This window comes from Salmo salar, chromosome ssa03 (assembly GCF_905237065.1).
Source record: "Salmo salar chromosome ssa03, Ssal_v3.1, whole genome shotgun sequence".
In the NCBI taxonomy this organism is placed as follows: Eukaryota; Metazoa; Chordata; class Actinopteri; order Salmoniformes; family Salmonidae; genus Salmo; species Salmo salar.
The window spans coordinates 12,130,627-12,153,709 of NC_059444.1; the positions used below are offsets into that span (position 1 = coordinate 12,130,627).

At 40.0% G+C, this 23,083-nt stretch overlaps 1 protein-coding gene across 1 annotated transcript in view; it reads right to left on the reverse strand.

Annotated features, from left to right (window-relative positions):
• Positions 1 to 3,397: 3,397 nt before the first annotated feature.
• The window catches only part of LOC106598568 (potassium channel subfamily T member 2), a 58,269-nt gene continuing 38,583 nt past the window's right edge, over positions 3,398 to 23,083 (reverse strand). Inside the window, exons 23-30 of the mRNA XM_014189602.2 lie at positions 15,908 to 16,019; positions 14,407 to 14,508; positions 13,041 to 13,124; positions 12,610 to 12,741; positions 12,319 to 12,339; positions 11,645 to 11,957; positions 11,048 to 11,138; positions 3,398 to 6,029 (exon numbers count right to left, since the gene is read on the reverse strand). Of these exons, the coding sequence (XP_014045077.1) occupies positions 5,915 to 6,029; positions 11,048 to 11,138; positions 11,645 to 11,957; positions 12,319 to 12,339; positions 12,610 to 12,741; positions 13,041 to 13,124; positions 14,407 to 14,508; positions 15,908 to 16,019 (970 nt within the window). The 3' untranslated portion in view covers positions 3,398 to 5,914. The remainder of the gene's footprint in view (positions 6,030 to 11,047; positions 11,139 to 11,644; positions 11,958 to 12,318; positions 12,340 to 12,609; positions 12,742 to 13,040; positions 13,125 to 14,406; positions 14,509 to 15,907; positions 16,020 to 23,083) is intronic.

A 23,083-nucleotide genomic window follows, 5' to 3' on the forward strand; every position in this document is an offset into this window, starting at 1 on the left:
TGGAAGTCACTGACCAAATGGCCATGGGAGGACCGTGAGGAGACACCCCTCATCTTGGTGGGCGCCTTGGGGTGACCTGCCTGATCGCTGCGGCCGTGCTGACACCGATGATGGCAGGACTCCCTCCCACCTTGGGTGAAGACTAGAGAGAAGAGGGCGATGCGGCCCATCCACCATCCCCATGACTAGGGAAGGAACTTGTTCTTCCAGACATTGAATCAGACTGCACAGATAATTCTACAATCTGTTATGTCTGTGGGCATGTTCAGAGAGATGACTGTCCTATCTGTTGTGATGAGGCCTGTGTTTAGACACTGATTCTCCTGTAACTTAGGGAGTGTTTCTCATTTCTGTTTCTTATTTCTGTATTTTCCTCAACAATGTATTATTCTGTGTGATTAAACATGTGCAAGTATGTCTTGAGGAATAAAGGTTGTAAACTCAGTTTCCCAACGGAGGAAGCTTACATAGAATTAAGGTACTCGACATTGAAGGAATTTGATTCAATTTTTATTTTATTTTTATAATTCATATACTCTGCAACAAATGTTAGTAAGATATCATGTTACTGTTCTGATGTCTCAGGAAGAGACTCCGTCCCTTGAAAGGGTAATGTGGAGGATAATCAGAATTAGCTCGGTAACATAGATAATTAAGATGTCTTATCTGCATAACATGCTTATGTGATTAAACTGTTGAACTCTTGTTATTAGAATGTATCCCTTCAGACTCTGGTGTTTGCAGTTGCACTTCCTCCCTCATATGGGCCTCAGTCACCTGGGGCCCAGAGAGGGGTGAAGTCAGGCTTGTCTATAACGTCCCTGTTGCTATGCAGAATATCAGAAAGAGAAGAGGACAGGAGGGAACATTGTCTTCATATGTGAATATGTGTCTTTACCTACTGCAAACCATGTGAAGGGATGGCGTGATTAACCAATTAGTTGTCTCCACAATGTCTGTGCCCAGTCACTCCCTCCTTTCGACCATGGGGGAGATAAGGTCTGAGACAAGATGTGTGGGGTAGTGTCTGGAACCATTGTACATCATCTAGAGAAGCTTAACCAAGTAAAATTCTCTCCCCCTCCTTCTCTCCCCCTCCTTCTCTCACTTGCTGACCCTCAACACGGGGGGCCCCACGCTGGTGCGTACTTAGCCTTTACTCCATGTTCACCCAAGTTAAGGGATCGTTTGCTGTGGCTCTGGACACTAACACTTGAAGAGGCGGTGACACCTCAGCGGTGAACGATATCAGCAGAATACATTAGCAGCTTTTTTTATGTAACTGTAAGCTCCCTGCTAGACCATTACCTTATGTGTCCCTTGCTGTTTCCTGGCATCTAGGCATTTTAGCAGCTCTTCAATAAGGACTTGTCCTTAATTTTTTTTAAACAAGGCTGTTTATGTTTTGAAGATGTGATAGAATGAGATGAGTGGTGGTGGTGAGACGTGTTTTGATTAAAATGATTCATTAATTAAAGGAACATGTAAAAGGGTGTGAAGGAAGCGGAGTGAAGCAGAACTGATCCAAATCTAAGCCCATTGGAGTACTTTCCCCAATATTTATTTATGATGATTTTCACTGATCTCGTCCCTTTGATTAAATTCAGACTAAGACGGTCTAGCAGCGATTGGATACCCCATGGAGAGAGAGTTGGTAGGTAGACTATTGCTGCAGATCAAAGAACAGCTATGTGTCTAGTTCTCGATACAATTCTAATCTCCCTCGAAAAGAAAAACAACACAAAGATGTAGGGTGTGTGTTGCTGTGTGAATCCCTATGGGCAGGTTTGTGATACGGGCGAACATTCTCAGACAGCATAACACAAGACAATTACTTTGTGTTCTAGATAATGAATTACATAGGATGCTATTAGGCCTAGGGAGGATGCAAAAAATAAATACAAAGATTTGATTTGGCTATGAGACAAGCCAAGGAGTGCTTCTGTCTCCTAGTTTTCTGATCTGCCGTTTGATTTTCATAAGCATTATCTCATACCATTATCTGGTTAGTCTTATTGTATTCATAAGCATTATCTCATACCATTATCTGGTTAGTCTTATTGTATTCATAAGCATTATCTCATACCATTATCTGGTTAGTCTTATTGTATTCATAAGCATTATCTCATACCATTATCTGGTTAGTCTTATTGTATTCATAAGCATTATCTCATTCCATTATCTGGTTAGTCTTATTGTATTCATAAGCATTATCTCATTCCATTATCTGGTTAGTCTTATTGTATTCATAAGCATTATCTCATACCATTATCTGGTTAGTCTTATTGTATTCATAAGCATTATCTCATACCATTATCTGGTTAGTCTTATTGTATTCATAAGCATTATCTCATTCCATTATCTGGTTAGTCTTATTGTATTCATAAGCATTATCTCATACCATTATCTGGTTAGTCTTATTGTATTCATAAGCATTATCTCATACCATTATCTGGTTAGTCTTATTGCGGTCAGAAATCAATGATAACTATTGAAATAACTATTCCTTCTATCAATGTAAAATGGTAAAACATCTATTTCATATACAGATCTCTTTCATATGCAGTCTGAGTGTTTGGGATAGGTGACATTTTGTCAAGCTGTACCTTCTGTCTAATAAATGTGAGAGTCTACTACTTAAGATAGCTCTCTCAAGGGGCAGTGTAAAGCCGTCACTCTGCCATCTCCCTTCCTCTTAACCCTTCCTCAGGGACGTTCTGCTGTCTTCCTCTGAGCTCTAAAGCATTTATCTAACCCCACACACACACACACACACACACACACACACACACACACACACACACACACACACACACACACACACACACACACACACACACACACACACACACACACACACACACACACACACACACACACACACACACACACACACACACACACACACACACACACACACACACACACACACACACACACACACACACACACACACACACACACACACACACACACACACACACCTTTATCTAACACCACACACACCGACAAGCGTATGGGCACGCACAGACACACACAACCGTACGGGTATACACACACACTCTGAGGCCTTCCGAGCACCAAGCACAGGCACCTGACAGGATTGCCCAGGTCCGGTCCTGGCCGTTCTGCCGCCATAGGCGAAACATACCAATGAGGTCTACTGATGGTGAAATTGTACGACAAGAAATCCTTGTTAGTTAATTGCTGTAGTTATCATTTGTTTCTACAACGATCACTCTGTAGACCTACTTCTGAATACTAAGTTGCTATTATGACTTCTGTGTCCTGTCATAATACTACAATATGATAACCTATTATCATAGTAGCAAATCTAACTATACTGAACAAAAATATAAACACTACATGTAAAATATTGGTCCCAGGTTTCATGAGCTTCATGAGGTTTCATTTTATTTCAATAAAAGATACCCGAAATGTTGCATACGAACAAAAAGCTTATTTCTCTCAAAAATGAATTTACATCCCTGTTAGTGAGCATTTCTCCTTTGCCAAGATAATCCATCCATCTGACAGGTGTCGCATATCAAGAAGCTGATTAAACAGCACGATCATTACACAGGTGCACCTTGTGCTGGGGACAATAAAAGGCCACTCTAAAATGTGTGCAATTTTGTCACACAACACAATGCCACAGATGTCTCAAGTTTTGAGGGAGTGTGCAATTGGCATGCTGACTGCAGGAATGTCCACCAGAGCTGTTGCCAGAGAATTGAATGTTAATTTCTCTACCATAAGCATTGTTTTAGAGAATTTGGCAGCACGTTTACCAGTCTCACAACAGCAGACCACATGTAATCACGCCAGTCCTGAGACCATCCACCCAGACAGCTGATGAAACTGAGGAGTACTTCTGTCTGTAATAAAGCCCTTTTCTAGGGAAAAACGTATTCTGATTGGCTGGGCCTGGCTTCCCAGTGGGTGGGCCTATGCCCTCCCAAGCCCACCCATGGCTGCGCCCCTGCTGAGTCATGTGAAATCCATAGATTAGGGCCTTAGGAATTTATTTCAATTAACTTATTTCCTTATATGAACTGTAACTCAGTAAAATCTTAGAAATTGTTGCATGTTGCATTTATATTTTTGTTCAGTATATTTAGGATATTATGGGATATCAAGCACAACAGGGAGCAGAACTACTTGAGAGCCAGGAGGTAGTTTATCATAGTTAATATGAATATTTGACAACAGTACTCACACCATAAGCATTCCAATACATCATAGTCCCAGGGAGCTTCAAGAAGCATGAACTCAGTGCTCTTAATTTGTTTCAATCTGTCTAATGCTTACATTGTTTGTTGGTAGTCTTTTATCTGCTAAACTAAAGGGTCACTTTGGTTGTGCAGCGCTATATCGTATTATTGTATATTGCTTGGATATAGTACTCAGATTACTGTTTAACAAGTGGGAAAACAGTGGGTTAAGTACAATAAGCTCATATATGGATCATGGGTTAGTATAAGCATGACACCTCAATACCTCATGGGAATGTAGTTGTGACATCATTAAATCAAATCAAATCAAAGAGGCTCTGTAAACCGAAACAAACGGATCAATACATGCATGGTCATAAATAACTACATAGTTAAAATGATGGTGCTTTTACACTTGAAGCTTATTTCCATGTGCCTTTTTTTTGCTATTGTTAATTTGAATGCCGTGTTTTGAATGTAAAAAGACGCGTGTCAATTCATTCATACTGTCTAACATGATTAAAAAATAATTCATTATAATTCATTAATAATATGTTGATTAATGTGCACTGACACCGTCAAATATATACAGAAACTAAGGCCGGGATTCAATGCAACGCGAGTTATAGCACGGTGCCCTATACAGCCGACAATGCACCTTTTAAATGTTTTTTCCCTGTTGTTCACATTTTCCCTGACGTACCATCGCCATCATAGTAAACACTGGGCATGCCTGCTCAATGGCAAATTACCTTTAAGTCTGTTATAGTGTGCTGTGCTAAACGTGCTTTGCATTACATCCTGGCCTAAATAAACTTAAAGGGGAAGTACAAAAACTACAGCATCTTTTGGTATTTTTTTTATTAGTCCAATGTTGATACAGTCCCAAAATGGCTGGAGACACTTTTCTCCTTAAAATTCCAATATCTTGACAACTTGACTACTGGCATGCAAAACATTTTGGGACTGTATCAACAGTGGACTAATTAAACAAAATACCACAAAATATAGTTTGAGTGCAATTCCCCTTTATAAGCCAAGGAAGAAAAGTTTTGCCCATATCCAGTTCAAAAGCAACCCTATTTTTTTTTCAAAGTGTGCATAGATAATGAGAGTAAACATTACATAATTTATGACAGTCAATATTAACGACAACAAACATTCAACAGATGAGTATAGTAACAATTCATGATTGACATATTATTCTACAAATGAATAAATAGACAGTACTTATGATAACATGGAGTATACCGCATACTAAGAACAGAGGTGAACTTTGCAGAGCGTGCCTAAACAGTTCAATTTGCCCCACACCCCAAAGGTGAAAACAATGACCCCATGGAGTGTCTTTAAAACCCCTAAATTCCTACATTGAGTATATCATCTGGAAAGACCAGATTGTGAAAGAGAGAGATAGATTTGAAGACATCAGTATCAATTGAACAGCAGATACAGTATGGGGTGATACGTTCTGAAATTATACTGATTCCTACCCCACCCACCCCCCATGCTTTACACAATGCAATGTGAACCGTAGGACGTAAAACATAAATATGGCATTAAAGGGATAGTTAATGTTTTTGGTATTGTAGCAATGCTAGTGGAAACCGATTGTATCAGTTAGCGGTGCAAAAAAAAATGAACTATCCCTTTTACCAACCCCAGCACAACAGTATAGGCAGGTTGTGTGTAAGTATGGATCAGAAAGGCGTCTCTGTCTTGGTGTGCTCCCCAAGACATGTGCTGCTTCCCAGACTCTCCCTGCTGTCACCAGCCTTAGGGACGTACCCCAGGGGATCTGAACGGATGATATACCTGTATGATAGGATGGAGAACTTCTTAATCAATCTATTGTTGACGTGAAATGATGAACTCTCCTCTGCGACTCTAAATGGTTTGATCTTTTCAATTACTAACAAAGACACTGTGTGCTCAAACATAGGGTATTAAGTCACAAAATAATATGTGAATGTAAGTATGGAGTAGTACTGTGGAGTAGTAATGTGGAGTAGTAATGTGGAGTAGTAATGAGGAATAGAAATGCGGAGTAATATGGAGTAGTACTATGGAGTAGTTATATGGATTAGTAGTATTGTGGAGTAGGAATATGGAGTAGTAATATGGAGTACTAATATAGTGTAATATGGAGTAGTACTATGGAGTAGTACTATGGATTAGTAATATGGAGTACTACGGAGTAGTGATACGGAGTACTATGGAGTAGTAACATGGAGGAGTAATATGGAGTAGTAATATGGAGTAATATGGTGTAGTAATATGGAGTAGTAATATGGAGTAGTACTATGAAGTACTACTATGGAGTAAAAATACAGAATAATAATACGGAGTAGTATTATGGAGAAGTACTATGGAGTGATAACATGGAGTAATAACATGGAGTAGTAATATGGAGTAGTAATACGGAGTAATAATAAGGAGTAATAATATGATGTAATATGGTGTAGTAATATGGAGTAGTAATATTGCGTAATATGGAGTAGTAATATGTAGTAATAACATGGAGTAGTAATATGGTGTAATATGGTGTAGTAATATGGAGTAGTAATATGTAGTAATATGGAGTAGTAATATTGCGTAATATAGAGTAGTAAAATGAAGTAGTAATATGGAGTAATAACATGTAGTAGTAATATGGTGTAATAGCATGGAGTAGTAATATTGCGTAATATGGAGTAGTAACATGGAGTAATATGGATTAGTAATATGGAGTATTATGGAGTAGTAATATGGAGTGGTAATATGGAGTGGTATGGAGTAGTAATATGGAGTGGTAATAGTGGGTAATACAGAGTAAAATTGAATAACATGGAGTAGTAATAAGGAGTAATATGGAGCAGTACTATGGAGTAATATGGAGTGGTAATAAGGATTATTATGGAGTAGTAATATGGAGTAGTAATATGGAGTGGTAATCTGGAATAAAATGGAGTAGTAATATGGAGTAATATGGAGTAGTAATATGGAGTAGTACTATGGAGTAATATGGAGTGGTAATAAGGATTATTATGGAGTAGTAATATGGAGTGGTAATCTGGAATAATATGGAGTAGTAATATGGATTAATATGGAGTAGTAATATGGAGTAGAACTATGGAGTAATATGAAGTAGTATTATGGAGTAATATGGAGTAGTAATATGGCGTAGTAATATGGAGTAGTACTATGGAGTAGTAATATGGAGTAGTAATATGGAGTAGTTATATGGAGTAGTTATATGGAGTGGTAATATGGAGTAATATGGAGTGGTAATATTGGGTAATACAGAGTAAAATGGAGTAGTAATAAGCAGTAATATGGTGTAGTAATATGGAGTAATATGGAGCAGTACTATGGAGTAATACGGAGTAGTAATATGGAGCAGTACTATGGAGTAATATGGAGTAATATGGAGGAGTAATATGGAGTAGTAATATGGAGTAATAATATGGAGTAGTAATATGGAGGAGTAATATGGAGGAGTAATATGGAGCAGTACTATGGAGTAATAATCTGGAGTAGTAATATGGAGGAGTAATATGGAGAAGTAATATGGAGTAATAATATGGAGTAGTAATATGGAGCAGTACTATGGAGTAATAATCTGGAGTAGTAATATGGAGTAATAATATGGAGTAATATGGAGTAGTAATATGGAGTAATAATACGGAGTAATAATACGGAGTAGTAATATGGAGTAATAATATGGAGTAGTAATATGTAGTAATATGGAGGAGTAATATGGAGGAGTAATATGGAGTAATAATATGGAGTAGTAATATGGAGGAGTAATATGGAGTAGTAATATGGAGTAATAATATGGAGTAGTAATATGGAGTAATAATATGGAGTAGTAATATGGAGTAGTAATATGGAGTAATAATCTGGAGTAGTAATATGGAGTAATAATATGGAGTAATATGGAGTAGTAATATGGAGTAATAATACGGAGTAATAATACGGAGTAATAATATGGAGTAATAATATGGAGTAGTAATATGGAGTAATAATATTGAGTAGTAATATGGAGTAATAATATGGAGTAGTAATATGGAGTAATAATATGGAGTAGTAATATGGAGTAATAATATGGAGTAGTAATATGGAGTAATAATATGGAGTAGTAATATGGAGTAATATGGAGTAGTAATATGGAGGAGTAATATGGAGTAGTACTATGAAGTACTACTATGGAGTAAAAATACAGAATAATAATACGGAGTAGTATTATGGAGAAGTACTATGGAGTGATAACATGGAGTAATAACATGGAGTAGTAATATGGAGTAGTAATACGGAGTAATAATAAGGAGTAATAATATGATGTAATATGGTGTAGTAATATGGAGTAGTAATATTGCGTAATATGGAGTAGTAATATGTAGTAATAACATGGAGTAGTAATATGGTGTAATATGGTGTAGTAATATGGAGTAGTAATATGTAGTAATATGGAGTAGTAATATTGCGTAATATAGAGTAGTAAAATGAAGTAGTAATATGGAGTAATAACATGTAGTAGTAATATGGTGTAATATCATGGAGTAGTAATATTGCGTAATATGGAGTAGTAACATGGACTAGTAATATGGAGTAATAATATGGAGGAGTAATATGGAGTAATAATATGGAGTAATAATATGGAGTAGTAATATGGAGTAATAATATGGAGTAATAATATGGAGTAGTAATATGGAGTAATATGGAGTAATAATATGGAGTAGTAATATGGAGTAATAATATGGAGGAGTAATATGGAGTAGTAATATGGAGTAATAATATGGAGTAGTAATATGGAGTAATAATATGGAGTAGTAATATGGAGTAATATGGAGTAATAATATGGAGTAGTAATATGGAGTAGTAATATGGTGTAGTAATATGGAGGAGTAATATGGAGTAGTAATATGGAGTAATAATATGGAGTAATAATATGGAGTAGTAATATGGAGTAATAACATGGAGTAGTAATATGGAGTAATAATATGGAGGAGTAATATGGAGGAGTAATATGGAGGAGTAATATGGAGGAGTAATATGGAGTAGTAATATGGAGTAGTAATATGGAGTAATAATATGGAGTAGTAATATGGAGTAATAATATGGAGTAGTAATATGGAGTAGTAATATGGAGTAGTAATATGGAGTAATAATATGGAGTAGTAATATGGAGTAATAATATGGAGTAGTAATATGGAGTAGTAATATGGAGTAGTAATATGTAGTAATATGGAGTAGTAATATGGAGTAATAATATGGAGTAATAATATGGAGTAGTAATACGGAGGAGTAATACGGAGAAGTAATATGGAGTAATAATATGGAGTAGTAATATGGAGTAATAATATGGAGTAGTAATATGGAGTAGTAATATGGAGTAGTAATATGGAGTAATAATATGGAGTAGTAATATGGAGTAGTAATATGGAGTAATATGGAGTAGTAATATGGAGTAGTAATGTGGAGTAATATGGAGTAATATGGAGTAGTAATATGGAGTAGTATTATGGAGTAGTAATATGGAGTAATAATATGGAGTAGTAATATGGAGTAGTAATATGGAGTAGTAATATGGAGTAATATGGAGTAATATGGAGTAGTAATATGGAGTAGTAATATGGAGTAGTATTATGGAGGAGTAATATGGAGTAATAATATGGAGTAGTAATATGGAGTAGTAATATGGAGTAGTAATATGGAGTAATATGGAGTAGTAATATGGAGTAGTAATATGGAGTAGTATTATGGAGGAGTAATATGGAGTAATATGGAGTAATAATATGGAGTAATAATATGGAGTAGTAATATGGAGTAATATGGAGTAGTAATATGGAGTAGTAATATGGAGTAATAATATGGAGTAGTAATATGGAGTAATATGGAGTAATATGGAGTAGTAATATGGAGTAGTAATATGGAGTAATATGGAGTAGTATTATGGAGTAGTAATATGGAGTAGTAATATGGAGTAATATGGAGTAGTAATATGGAGTAATAATATGGAGTAGTAATATTGAGTAGTAATATGGAGTAATATGGAGTAGTAATATGGAGTAGTAATATGGAGTAGTATTATGGAGGAGTAATATGGAGTAATAATATGGAGTAGTAATATGGAGTAGTAATATGGAGTAATATGGAGTAGTAATATGGAGTAGTAATATGGAGTAGTATTATGGAGGAGTAATATGGAGTAATATGGAGTAATAATATGGAGTAATAATATGGAGTAATAATATGGAGTAGTAATATGGAGTAGTAATATGGAGTAATAATATGGAGTAGTAATATGGAGTAATATGGAGTAATATGGAGTAGTAATATGGAGTAGTAATATGGAGTAATATGGAGTAGTATTATGGAGTAGTAATATGGAGTAGTAATATGGAGTAATATGGAGTAGTAATATGGAGTAGTAATATGGAGTAGTAATATGGAGTAGTAATATGGAGGAGTAATATGGAGGAGTAATATAGAGTAATATGGAGTAGTAATATGGAGGAGTAATATGGAGTAGTAATATGGAGTAGTAATATGGAGTAATAATATGTAGTAGTAATATGGAGTAGTAATATGGAGTAGTAATATGGAGTAATAATGTGGAGTAGTAATATGGAGTAGTAATATGGAGTAGTAATATTGAGTAATAATATGGAGTAGTAATATGGAGTAGTAATATGGAGTAGTAATATGGAGTAATAATATGGAGTAATAATATGGAGTAGTAATATGGAGGAGTAATATGGAGTTTGCAACTTTATTGATTGCTTTTACTTTTTTGCATCTCATCAACTGTTTCTTCAGTCCCCTACTTTTCTATGTGCTGCCATACTTACACTATGTCATTGAGCTCCAGCCTGGTGTCAGGAGGTGGGTTGATCAACACGTATGTGTGGGAGTGAGTGGTCTGGTTCTCACTCATGTCATCTGGAATTGGAAAAATACAATAATGACAGGCCAGAGTTGAAACGTCCAATGATTTAGGCTACGGCAATACAAAGATTGTGTCAGAAAATGTCTGATTGAACAAATGGTTTTTCAATGGAAGTCGTCTTTTGACAGATGATGGACATTAGAGATGATTGTCCAACAAAAGACGTACTGCCTTTTTGCGTATGCAACTGACCGGAAAATAGTTGACAAGAGATTAACTATTGATGGACATAAATGGACACTGATGAATGCGTAGCTTCAGGCTTTGGCCACATGAATACAGATAAAATTGTATGCATTCACCATTGTCCATTTTGGTCTGTCAAAAGGCTGACATAGTATATTAAATGACAATCATCTCCATTGTTAGTCTGTCTGTCCATCCATCCATAAAGACTAAGTGTCATGTTTCAAACACATGACATATTTTGTTCCAGGCCTTGAAAATACAACTCGCAATCCCCCCCAAAACATCCCTCCCCATGTGTGGGGTCTCTCACCACAAGCCGTGGCCCAGAGTCCAAGGCTTTTCATCCTGTTGCTGACCAGCTCGGCCAGCTCCTGTCTCTCTGAGCGTCTGGCCCTCAGACCCTGCTGCCCCCCCCTCTGAGCCCCCCGCTGGTTCCCTCGAGTCCCCCTCCAACTCAGCTTCCGCACCCACTGCACGCTCTTCCTTCTCAGCAGGGGAGCCTTCCCGTCCGATGGGTCGCTGGAGGTCGAGCTGCGGTGGAGCCCTCCGGCCACAGGGGGGAGTTCTCGGTCTCTCTGCTCCTTGGGGTCATCTAAGTCCTCCACACACACCGAGAGCTGTGACTGAGTACGGTCAAAACACAATGCCATATACATGAATGAAGTCTATGGTATGTCTACAGTCAAATAGGGTCAAATGAAATGACCCAGAACAAAGCGAATGATCAGGAGTGAGGACAGAGAATGTATAAGTTGGTTTGACATTGATTTCTTCCTGATATAACCACCAGTGGCAAGTCTCGGCGTGGTTTATCAAGCACAATTTAACCAAGACACATTACAGAGGAAGAAAACCTACCTCATCTGCACAAACATTAGGCAAAAGAAATCTATTGTTTTTCGCGAATCATGGAATCACACAAATAGGAATCATGGAATCACACAAATAGGAATCATGGAATCACACAAATAGGGCTGAACTTACTTGGGAGGATGGCTCGCATTGCTTATGATGGGGAATGAAAAGAAAAGAGATGAATGACATTAATGTAGCTTACTGTGTTGTAACATGCTTAAATAACCATGAAAGCATACAGACTAAACATGTATACGTAAGAAATGAGAAAATGTTTAAAAACACACACACGACAGAATGACAGCATAATCAATGCCGCTGTAATATGTAATTAACACAAAAAAAAACCTAAACTGGGATTTCACAGCCAAACAAATGAATGTCAACAATGTTAAAACAGCCTTGCTGTCTAGAAGGCACCTCCTCAGAGGAATCTGCTGTCTGGGACTCGGTCCTGTAGATGCCGATGGGAATGTCACCCACAGTGGAACACAGTTTCTGATAGAGCCTTCCATACGTCTGGATCCACAGGTCATCCTCAGAGATCTGCATCTAAAAGGTCATTTCAAACTCCATTTCTCTACAGGAGGAACAACTGTACAATGATTTTAAATGACCGTGGAGCCACTTTTACCTGTCAGTGTAAGGATTTGGACAGGCAAGTAAAGCCTGCACTGAGTTTATTTTCTGACCTTAGCTGCTGTGCTGTCACACATAGGATTACTGTACAGTACAACGGGTGAATCTCAATAGTCTAAAGACGCCTCCTTTCTTTGTCTTCTCTCCTTCTGTCTGAGACGTGGAGAGGAAGCCACTTTTGACCATTGAGATGCACCCAGAGAGTAACTCACAGAGCAGAGGAAGCCAGAGCCCGGGGTGGTGTCCAGGCCCAGCAGCAGCCTGGTGATGGAGATAATATAGTCTTTGACAAACGACTGGGATGGCAGACAGACAGGACAGACAGACAGGACAGACAGACAGACAGGACATGTGCATAGTCAGTACATAGAAGGGTCATTCCTGGTCATCCAGAAATCAAAACAGCATTATATTATATGGACACTGGGATGCATATGAACACATTGTAACAGTAATAAGAATGTTACACATTTTAACATAAAATATCTGGGAGGTACAAAATTGTGTAATAAATAACTCTAATCACTACAGTACATGCCCTTAAGAAAAGTCAGTCTGTGCCACAGAGATAACCTTGTTTTAATAAGCCTCTGTAGGCTAATTAAAGAGATGACCCTCTGTAGGCTAATTAAAGAGATGACCCTCTGTAGGCTAATTAAAGAGATGACCCTCTGTAGGCTAATTAAAGAGATGACCCTCTGTAGGCTAATTAAAGAGATGACCCTCTGTAGGCTAATTAAAGAGATGACCCTCTGTAGGCTAATTAAAGAGATTACCCTCTGTAGGCCAATTAAAGAGATTACCCTGTGTAGGCTAATTAAAGAGATTACCCTCTGTAGGCTAATTAAAGAGATTACCCTCTGTAGGCTAATTAAAGAGATGACCCTCTGTAGGCTAATTAAAGAGATTACCCTCTGTAGGCTAATTAAAGAGATGACCCTCTGTAGGCCAATTAAAGAGATTACCCTGTGTAGGCTAATTAAAGAGATGACCCTCTGTAGGCTAATTAAAGAGATGACCCTCTGTAGGCTAATTAAAGAGATGACCCTCTGTAGGCCAATTAAAGAGATTAGCCTCTGTAGGCTAATTAAAGAGATTACCCTCTGTAGGCTAATTAAAGAGATTAGCCTCTGTAGACTAATTAAAGAGATTACCCTCTGTAGGCCAATTAAAGAGATTAGCCTCTGTAGGCTAATTAAAGAGATTACCCTCTGTAGGCTAATTAAAGAGATTACCCTCTGTATACAGTACAGAACAACCTCTACTTAAAAAGGTAGCTAGTTCAACAGCAAGAAACATTCTTATCTTCTCTGCTGCTGTACAGAACAGGCGGGTCCAGCTGTACAGAACAGGCAGGTCCTGCTGTACAGAACAGGTGGGTCCTGCTGTACAGAACAGGTGGGTCCTGCTGTACAGAACAGGCGGGTCCTGCTGTACAGAACAGGCGGGTCCTGCTGTACAGAACAGGCGTGTCCAGCTGTACAGAACAGATGGGTCCTGCTGTACAGAACAGGTGGGTCCTGCTGTACAGAACAGGTGGGTCCTGCTGTACAGAACAGGTGGGTCCTGCCTGGTTACCTGGTAGAGGAGAGTGTCCAGCATGCCGATACTGAAGACCCTCCCTGCAGCGAATGGCAGGCGAAACATGAAGGCCAGGTTGGAGCCTTTCTCCCGCTCTTTCTAATAAATAATAATACATTTTATTTGTAGAGCTCTTTTCAACACATGCAAGAATCACAAAGCTCTTTTAACTCCCATAGACATGTAACAGGGGGACAGAAACACCAACACACTAATCCCACTGGGCACAGACGTCAGTTCAACATCTAGTTTTGATTTACTTTTGGTTGAGTTGTCATCTAATGTGAATACAACAAAACATGTCACCCTGTCATTGAATTTAGGTTAATTAAAAGTTGGGTATAAAAAAGAAAATCGAAAAAAGAAAAAAGGTTGATTACTTTTTGCAAATCCAATCAGTTTTCCATGTTGATTCAATGTCATCACATTGAATTATTTGGATGAGATAAAGTGGAGTAACTTTTATTCAACCACTTTTTGCCCAGTAGGATGTTAGGGCAGCATTCTGCAAACCTTTCCTTGAATAAACCAGTCTATTGCAGTACAGTATAGCCTGATTCAACTGGTCACCTTATCATCAAGTCCTTCAGGTGTTACAACTGGAACAGATCAAATGGGGATGCTCAAGAAGAGCTTAGGATATTTGAAAGAGAGAGAGCGCCAGCTGGTGGTCGATACTGATGTGAGGTGAAAGATGCACCGCAACAGGAACCATATTGATATCTTATTAAGGAAAGGATGCCTACGCATAACATAATACCCGTCATATTACCCCTGGAAATGTTACATGTGTCTATGAACGGGAATAATCATTTCTCTTAGAAGAAAAGATCCAACGTCTGGTGTTGTTTGAGAGGGCAGTGGAAAAATTCTATGCTTGTACTGTATGTACTGTCCAACCTTCACATAATGATTGTTTAACCTTCTCATCCTTTGTTTGAAGACTACTCAATGTATAGTCAGTAGCCTTTGAAGACGACTCAATGTATAGTTAGTAGCCTTTGAAGACGACTCAATGTATATTTCGTACCAGGGTTGGGGTCAATTCCATTTCAATTCCAGTCAATTCAGAAAGTAACCCAAATTCCAATTATACATTTTTCTAATTGAAAAGCATTTAAGAGAATTTGAGTTTCAGTCTACTTCCTCAATTGACTGGAATTTAACTGGAATTGACTCCAACCCTGGTCCATCACCTTTGCTACTGCAGACAAGAATAACTAGTTGTAAACTGTGCATTTATAGAGTTAGAGACATCTACATAGTTTAGGCTGGGATTCAATCCAAGGCGTGTTATAGAGCAGCATACTGAACAGACAACGTGCCTTTTCATTTACGCTTGAGTTGACATCTTCAGCATGAATGCAATCTCCGCAAAGGTCGGGGACATTGCTTTTAAAATGCTAATTGTCAGCTGTCAAGTGTGTTTCTCTATAACGCGCCTTGGACTGAAACTCGGCCTTGAGGTACAGTTGGTGTACATTCAGTGACGGCTTACCTTCTCCAGTTTAGAGAGAGCCAAAGAGTACCAGTCCTTAGCTCTGAACTGCATAAACCTCATATTGGCGGGATGGGTTAGCTCGGTGATGATACTGAGACTGGAGAACAACCTGGATGAGAAGAAACACAATATAGCTGAGATTAACTGAACAAAATAAAACAGAAAATCACAATGGCAGAACAAAATGTCAACTTTGTAATCAAATGTGACATCCAAAATACACTGAGTTTACCAAACATTAGGAACGCCTTCCTAATATCTACAACGTGCCGAAAGCGTTCCACAGGGATTCTGACCCATGTTGACGCCAATGCTTCCCACAGATGTATCAAGTTGGCTGGATGTCTTTTGGATGGTGGACCATTCTTGATACACATGGGAAACTGTTGAGCGTGAAAAACCATGCATTCGGAAAGTATTCAGACCCCTTCCCTTTTTCCACATTTTGTTACGTTACAGCCTTGTTCTAAAATGGATTAAATAAAAAAATGTCCTCATCAATCTACAGACAATACCCCATAATGACATCACAATACCCCATAATGACAAAGGGAAAACAGGTTTTTAGATTTATTTTCTAATTTATTAAAAATAAAAAACAGAAATACCTTATTTATATGTGTATTCAGACCCTTTGCTAGGAGACTCGAAATGGAGCTCAGGTGCATCCTGTTTCCATTGATCATCCTTGAGATGTTTCTACAACTTGATTGGAGTCTACCTGTGGTAAAGTCAATTGATTGGACATGATTTAGAATGGCACAAACCTGTCTATATAAGGTCCGACAGTTGAAAGTGCATGTCAGAGCAAAAACCAAGCCATGAGGTCGAAGGAATTGTCCGTAGAGCTCCGAGACAGGATTGTGTTGAGGCACAGATATGGGGAAGGGTACCAAACAATTTCTCCAGCCTTGAAGGTCCCCAAGAACACAGTGGCCTCCATCATTCTTAAATGGAAGATGTTTGGAACCATCAAGACTCTTCTTAGAGCTGGCCGCCCGGCCAAACTAAGCAATCGGTGGAGAAAGGCATTGGTCAGGGAGGTGACCAAGAAGTCACTCTGACAGAGCTCCAGAGTTCCTCTGTGAAGATGGGAGAACCTTCCAGAAGGACAATCATCTCTGCAGCACGGAAGGGACTGGGAGACTAGTCAGGATCGAGGGAAAGATGAACAGAGCCAAGTAGAGAGAGATCCTTGATGAAAACCTGCTCCAGAGTTCTCAAGACTTCAGACTGGGGCGAAAGTTCACCTTCCAACAGGACAACAACCCTAAGCACACAGCCAGCACAATGCAGAGTTGCTTTGGGACAAGTCTCTGAATGTTCTTGAGTGGCCCAGCCAGAGCCTGTACTTGAACCCAATCAAACATCTCTGGAGAGACCTGAAAATAGCTGTGCAGCAACACTCCCCATCTAACCTGACAGACCTTGAGCGGATCTGTAGAGAAGAATGGGAGAAACTCCCCAAATACATGTGTGCCAAGCTTGTAGCGTCATACCCAAGAAGACTTGAGGCTGTAATCGCTGCCAGAGGTGCTTCAACAAAGTACTGAGTAAAGGGTCTGAAAACTTTTAATTTTTATTTCTAAAAACCTGTTTTGCTTTGTCATTATGGGGTATTGTGTGTAGATTGATGAGGGAAAAAAACAATTTAATTCATTTTAGAATAAGTCTGTAACGTAACAAAATGTGGAAAAGTCAACGGGTCTGAATACTTTCAGAATGCACTGTACTACCGTACTCCGTTCAAAGGAACTTAAATATTTTGTCTTGCTTGTTCACCCTCTGAATGCCACACAATCCATGGCTCAATTGTCTCAAGGATAAAGAAAAACTTTTTTTAACCTGTCTCCTCCCTTTCATCTACACTGATTGAGGTGGATTTAACAAGTGACATCAATAAGGGATCATAGCTTTCACCTGGTCAGTCTATGTCATGGAATGAGCAGGTGTCCTTAATGTTTTGTATACTCACTTAAATGAATGACTGGATGAAATGAATAACTATGAATTAATAGCCTAGCTAATAAACGTGTGAGAGCCAAGAAGAAAAACAGCATCGCTATCTACTGTACTAACACCATTATAGGATTAGCACTATTTAGTGAACAACTGATACCGATGCTACCGTATATACTAGCTACCTAATTAAGAAATAAGGCACAAGGAGGTGTGGTATATGGCCAATTTACCACGGCTAAGGTTGCGTTTGGGCTGGATACAACCCTTAGCCGTGGTATATTGGCCATATACCACAAACCCAAGAGTTGCCTTATTGCTATTATAAACTGGTTACCAATGTAATTAAAGCAGTAAAAATAAATGCTTTATCATACCCGTGGTATGCGGTCTGATATACCACGGCTGTCTGCCAATCAGCATTCAGGACTCGAACCACCCAGTTTAAAATATAGGTTATATAATAACAGTGGGAGCAATTCATGAAACATAAACCCCAAATCAAAGTGTTTCAATATTTTTGCAAGCTTCTACGTTGTCTGGTGAAAATTATAAAGTGAGTTGACATTTTTGATTAATTGTCTGACAACAAGAAAGCAATCAGAAAACAAATGGATTCCCTGATGCAGTGTGGCAAGGTTGCCAAGGAAACTAGCTATGAAGTGTGTACTTTAATCTACACGGTTGAAAGAAAATCACTGTCATATAATTAATCTTTGAAACCCACCTATAAAATGTTAATCTGTGTTTAAAGATTTAATAAAACATTAGCCTGTATGACACTTTTGATATCATAAAAATGCCTGCATAAAATGTGTGAACATGTGGTCCAGTATATTGGATCATAGAATAGTTTGACCAAAGGTTAAAACCATGACAGTGACTTTGGTACCAGTGTCTGTACATTGATAGGGGTTGAGGTACCTGAACAGTGTCTGCATATTGATAGGGGTTGAGGTACCTGAACAGTGTCTGCACATTGATAGGGGTTGAGGTACCTGAACAGTGTCTGTACATTGATAGGGGTTGAGGTACCTGAACAGTGTCTGCACATTGATAGGGGTTGAGGTACCTGAATAGTGTCTGTACATTGATAGGGGTTGAGGTACCTGAACAGTGTCTGGACATTGATAGGGGTGGAGGTACCTGAACAGTGTCTGTACATTGATAGGGGTTGAGGTACCTGAACAGTGTCTATACATTGATAGGGGTTGAGGTACCTGAACAGTGTCTGCACATTGATAGGGGTTGAGGTACCTGAACAGTGTCTGGACATTGATAGGGGTTGAGGTACCTGAACAGTGTCTGTACATTGATAGGGGTTGAGGTACCTGAACAGTGTCTGGACATTGATAGGGGTTGAGGTACCTGAACAGTGTCTATACATTGATAGGGGTTGAGGTACCTGAACAGTGTCTGTACATTGATAGGGGTTGAGGTACCTGAACAGTGTCTGGACATTGATAGGGGTTGAGGTACCTGAACAGTGTCTGCACATTGATAGGGGTTGAGGTACCTGAACAGTGTCTGTACATTGATAGGGGTTGAGGTACCTGAACAGTGTCTGGACATTGATAGGGGTTGAGGTACCTGAACAGTGTCTGCACATTGATAGGGGTTGAGGTACCTGAACAGTGTCTGCACATTGATAGGGGTTGAGGTACCTGAACAGTGTCTGTACATTGATAGGGGTTGAGGTACCTGAACAGTGTCTGTACATTGATAGGGGTTGAGGTACCTGAACAGTGTCTGGACATTGATAGGGGTTGAGGTACCTGAACAGTGTCTGCACATTGATAGGGGTTGAGGTACCTGAACAGTGTCTGTACATTGATAGGGGTTGAGGTACCTGAACAGTGTCTGGACATTGATAGGGGTTGAGGTACCTGAACAGTGTCTGCACATTGATAGGGGTTGAGGTACCTGAACAGTGTCTGTACATTGATAGGGGTTGAGGTACCTGAACAGTGTCTGGACATTGATAGGGGTTGAGGTACCTGAACAGTGTCTGCACATTGATAGGGGTTGAGGTACCTGAACAGTGTCTATACATTGATAGGGGTTGAGGTACCTGAACAGTGTCTGGACATTGATAGGGGTTGAGGTACCTGAACAGTGTCTGTACATTGATAGGGGTTGAGGTACCTGAACAGTGTCTGTACATTGATAGGGGTTGAGGTACCTGAACAGTGTCTGTACATTGATAGGGGTTGAGGTACCTGAACAGTGTCTGTACATTGATAGGGGTTGAGGTACCTGAACAGTGTCTGCACATTGACAGGGGTTGAGGTACCTGAACAGTGTCTGCACATTGATAGGGGTTGAGGTACCTGAACAGTGTCTGCACATTGATAGGGGTTGAGGTACCTGAACAGTGTCTGTACATTGATAGGGGTTGAGGTACCTGAACAGTGTCTGGACATTGATAGGGGTTGAGGTACCTGAACAGTGTCTGCACATTGATAGGGGTTGAGGTACCTGAACAGTGTCTGCACATTGATAGGGGTTGAGGTACCTGAACAGTGTCTGCACATTGATAGGGGTTGAGGTACCTGAACAGTGTCTGTACATTGATAGGGGTTGAGGTACCTGAACAGTGTCTGTACATTGATAGGGGTTGAGGTACCTGAACAGTGTCTGCACATTGATAGGGGTTGAGGTACCTGAACAGTGTCTATACATTGATAGGGGTTGAGGTACCTGAACAGTGTCTGGACATTGATAGGGGTTGAGGTACCTGAACAGTGTCTGGACATTGATAGGGGTTGAGGTACCTGAACAGTGTCTGCACATTGATAGGGGTTGAGGTACCTGAACAGTGTCTGTACATTGATAGGGGTTGAGGTACCTGAACAGTGTCTGGACATTGATAGGGGTTGAGGTACCTGAACAGTGTCTGCACATTGATAGGGGTTGAGGTACCTGAACAGTGTCTGTACATTGATAGGGGTTGAGGTACCTGAACAGTGTCTATACATTGATAGGGGTTGAGGTACCTGAACAGTGTCTGGACATTGATAGGGGTTGAGGTACCTGAACAGTGTCTGCACATTGATAGGGGTTGAGGTACCTGAACAGTGTCTGTACATTGATAGGGGTTGAGGTACCTGAACAGTGTCTGTACATTGATAGGGGTTGAGGTACCTGAACAGTGTCTGTACATTGATAGGGGTTGAGGTACCTGAACAGTGTCTGCACATTGACAGGGGTTGAGGTACCTGAACAGTGTCTGCACATTGATAGGGGTTGAGGTACCTGAACAGTGTCTGCACATTGATAGGGGTTGAGGTACCTGAACAGTGTCTGTACATTGATAGGGGTTGAGGTACCTGAACAGTGTCTGGACATTGATAGGGGTTGAGGTACCTGAACAGTGTCTGCACATTGATAGGGGTTGAGGTACCTGAACAGTGTCTGCACATTGATAGGGGTTGAGGTACCTGAACAGTGTCTGTACATTGATAGGGGTTGAGGTACCTGAACAGTGTCTGTACATTGATAGGGGTTGAGGTACCTGAACAGTGTCTGTACATTGACAGGGGTTGAGGTACCTGAAAAGTGTCTGTACATTGATAGGGGTTGAGGTACCTGAACAGTGTCTGGACATTGACAGGGGTTGAGGTACCTGGACAGTGTCTGCACATTGATAGGGGTTGAGGTACCTGAACAGTGTCTGCACATTGATAGGGGTTGAGGTACCTGAACAGTGTCTGCACATTGATAGGGGTTGAGGTACCTGAACAGTGTCTGTACATTGATAGGGGTTGAGGTACCTGAACAGTGTCTGTACATTGATAGGGGTTGAGGTACCTGAACAGTGTCTCTACATTGACAGGGGTTGAGGTACCTGAACAGTGTCTGTACATTGATAGGGATTGAGGTACCTGAACAGTGTCTGTACATTGATAGGGGTTGAGGTACCTGAACAGTGTCTGTACATTGATAGGGGTTGAGGTACCTGAACAGTGTCTGGACATTGATAGGGGTTGAGGTACCTGAACAGTGTCTGCACATTGATAGGGGTTGAGGTACCTGAACAGTGTCTGCACATTGATAGGGGTTGAGGTACCTGAACAGTGTCTGTACATTGATAGGGGTTGAGGTACCTGAACAGTGTCTGTACATTGATAGGGGTTGAGGTACCTGAACAGTGTCTGTACATTGATAGGGGTTGAGGTACCTGAACAGTGTCTGCACATTGATAGGGGTTGAGGTACCTGAACAGTGTCTATACATTGATAGGGGTTGAGGTACCTGAACAGTGTCTGGACATTGATAGGGGTTGAGGTACCTGAACAGTCTCTGGACATTGATAGGGGTTGAGGTACCTGAACAGTGTCTGCACATTGATAGGGGTTGAGGTACCTGAACAGTGTCTGTACATTGATAGGGGTTGAGGTACCTGAACAGTGTCTGGACATTGATAGGGGTTGAGGTACCTGAACAGTGTCTGCACATTGATAGGGGTTGAGGTACCTGAACAGTGTCTGTACATTGATAGGGGTTGAGGTACCTGAACAGTGTCTATACATTGATAGGGGTTGAGGTACCTGAACAGTGTCTGGACATTGATAGGGGTTGAGGTACCTGAACAGTGTCTGCACATTGATAGGGGTTGAGGTACCTGAACAGTGTCTGTACATTGATAGGGGTTGAGGTACCTGAACAGTGTCTGTACATTGATAGGGGTTGAGGTACCTGAACAATGTCTGTACATTGATAGGGGTTGAGGTACCTGAACAGTGTCTGTACATTGATAGGGGTTGAGGTACCTGAACAGTGTCTGCACATTGACAGGGGTTGAGGTACCTGAACAGTGTCTGCACATTGATAGGGGTTGAGGTACCTGAACAGTGTCTGCACATTGATAGGGGTTGAGGTACCTGAACAGTGTCTGTACATTGATAGGGGTTGAGGTACCTGAACAGTGTCTGGACATTGATAGGGGTTGAGGTACCTGAACAGTGTCTGCACATTGATAGGGGTTGAGGTACAATGAACAGTGTCTGCACATTGATAGGGGTTGAGGTACCTGAACAGTGTCTGCACATTGATAGGGGTTGAGGTACCTGAACAGTGTCTATACATTGATAGGGGTTGAGGTACCTGAACAGTGTCTGTACATTGATAGGGGTTGAGGTACCTGAACAGTGTCTGGACATTGATAGGGGTTGAGGTACCTGAACAGTGTCTGCACATTGATAGGGGTTGAGG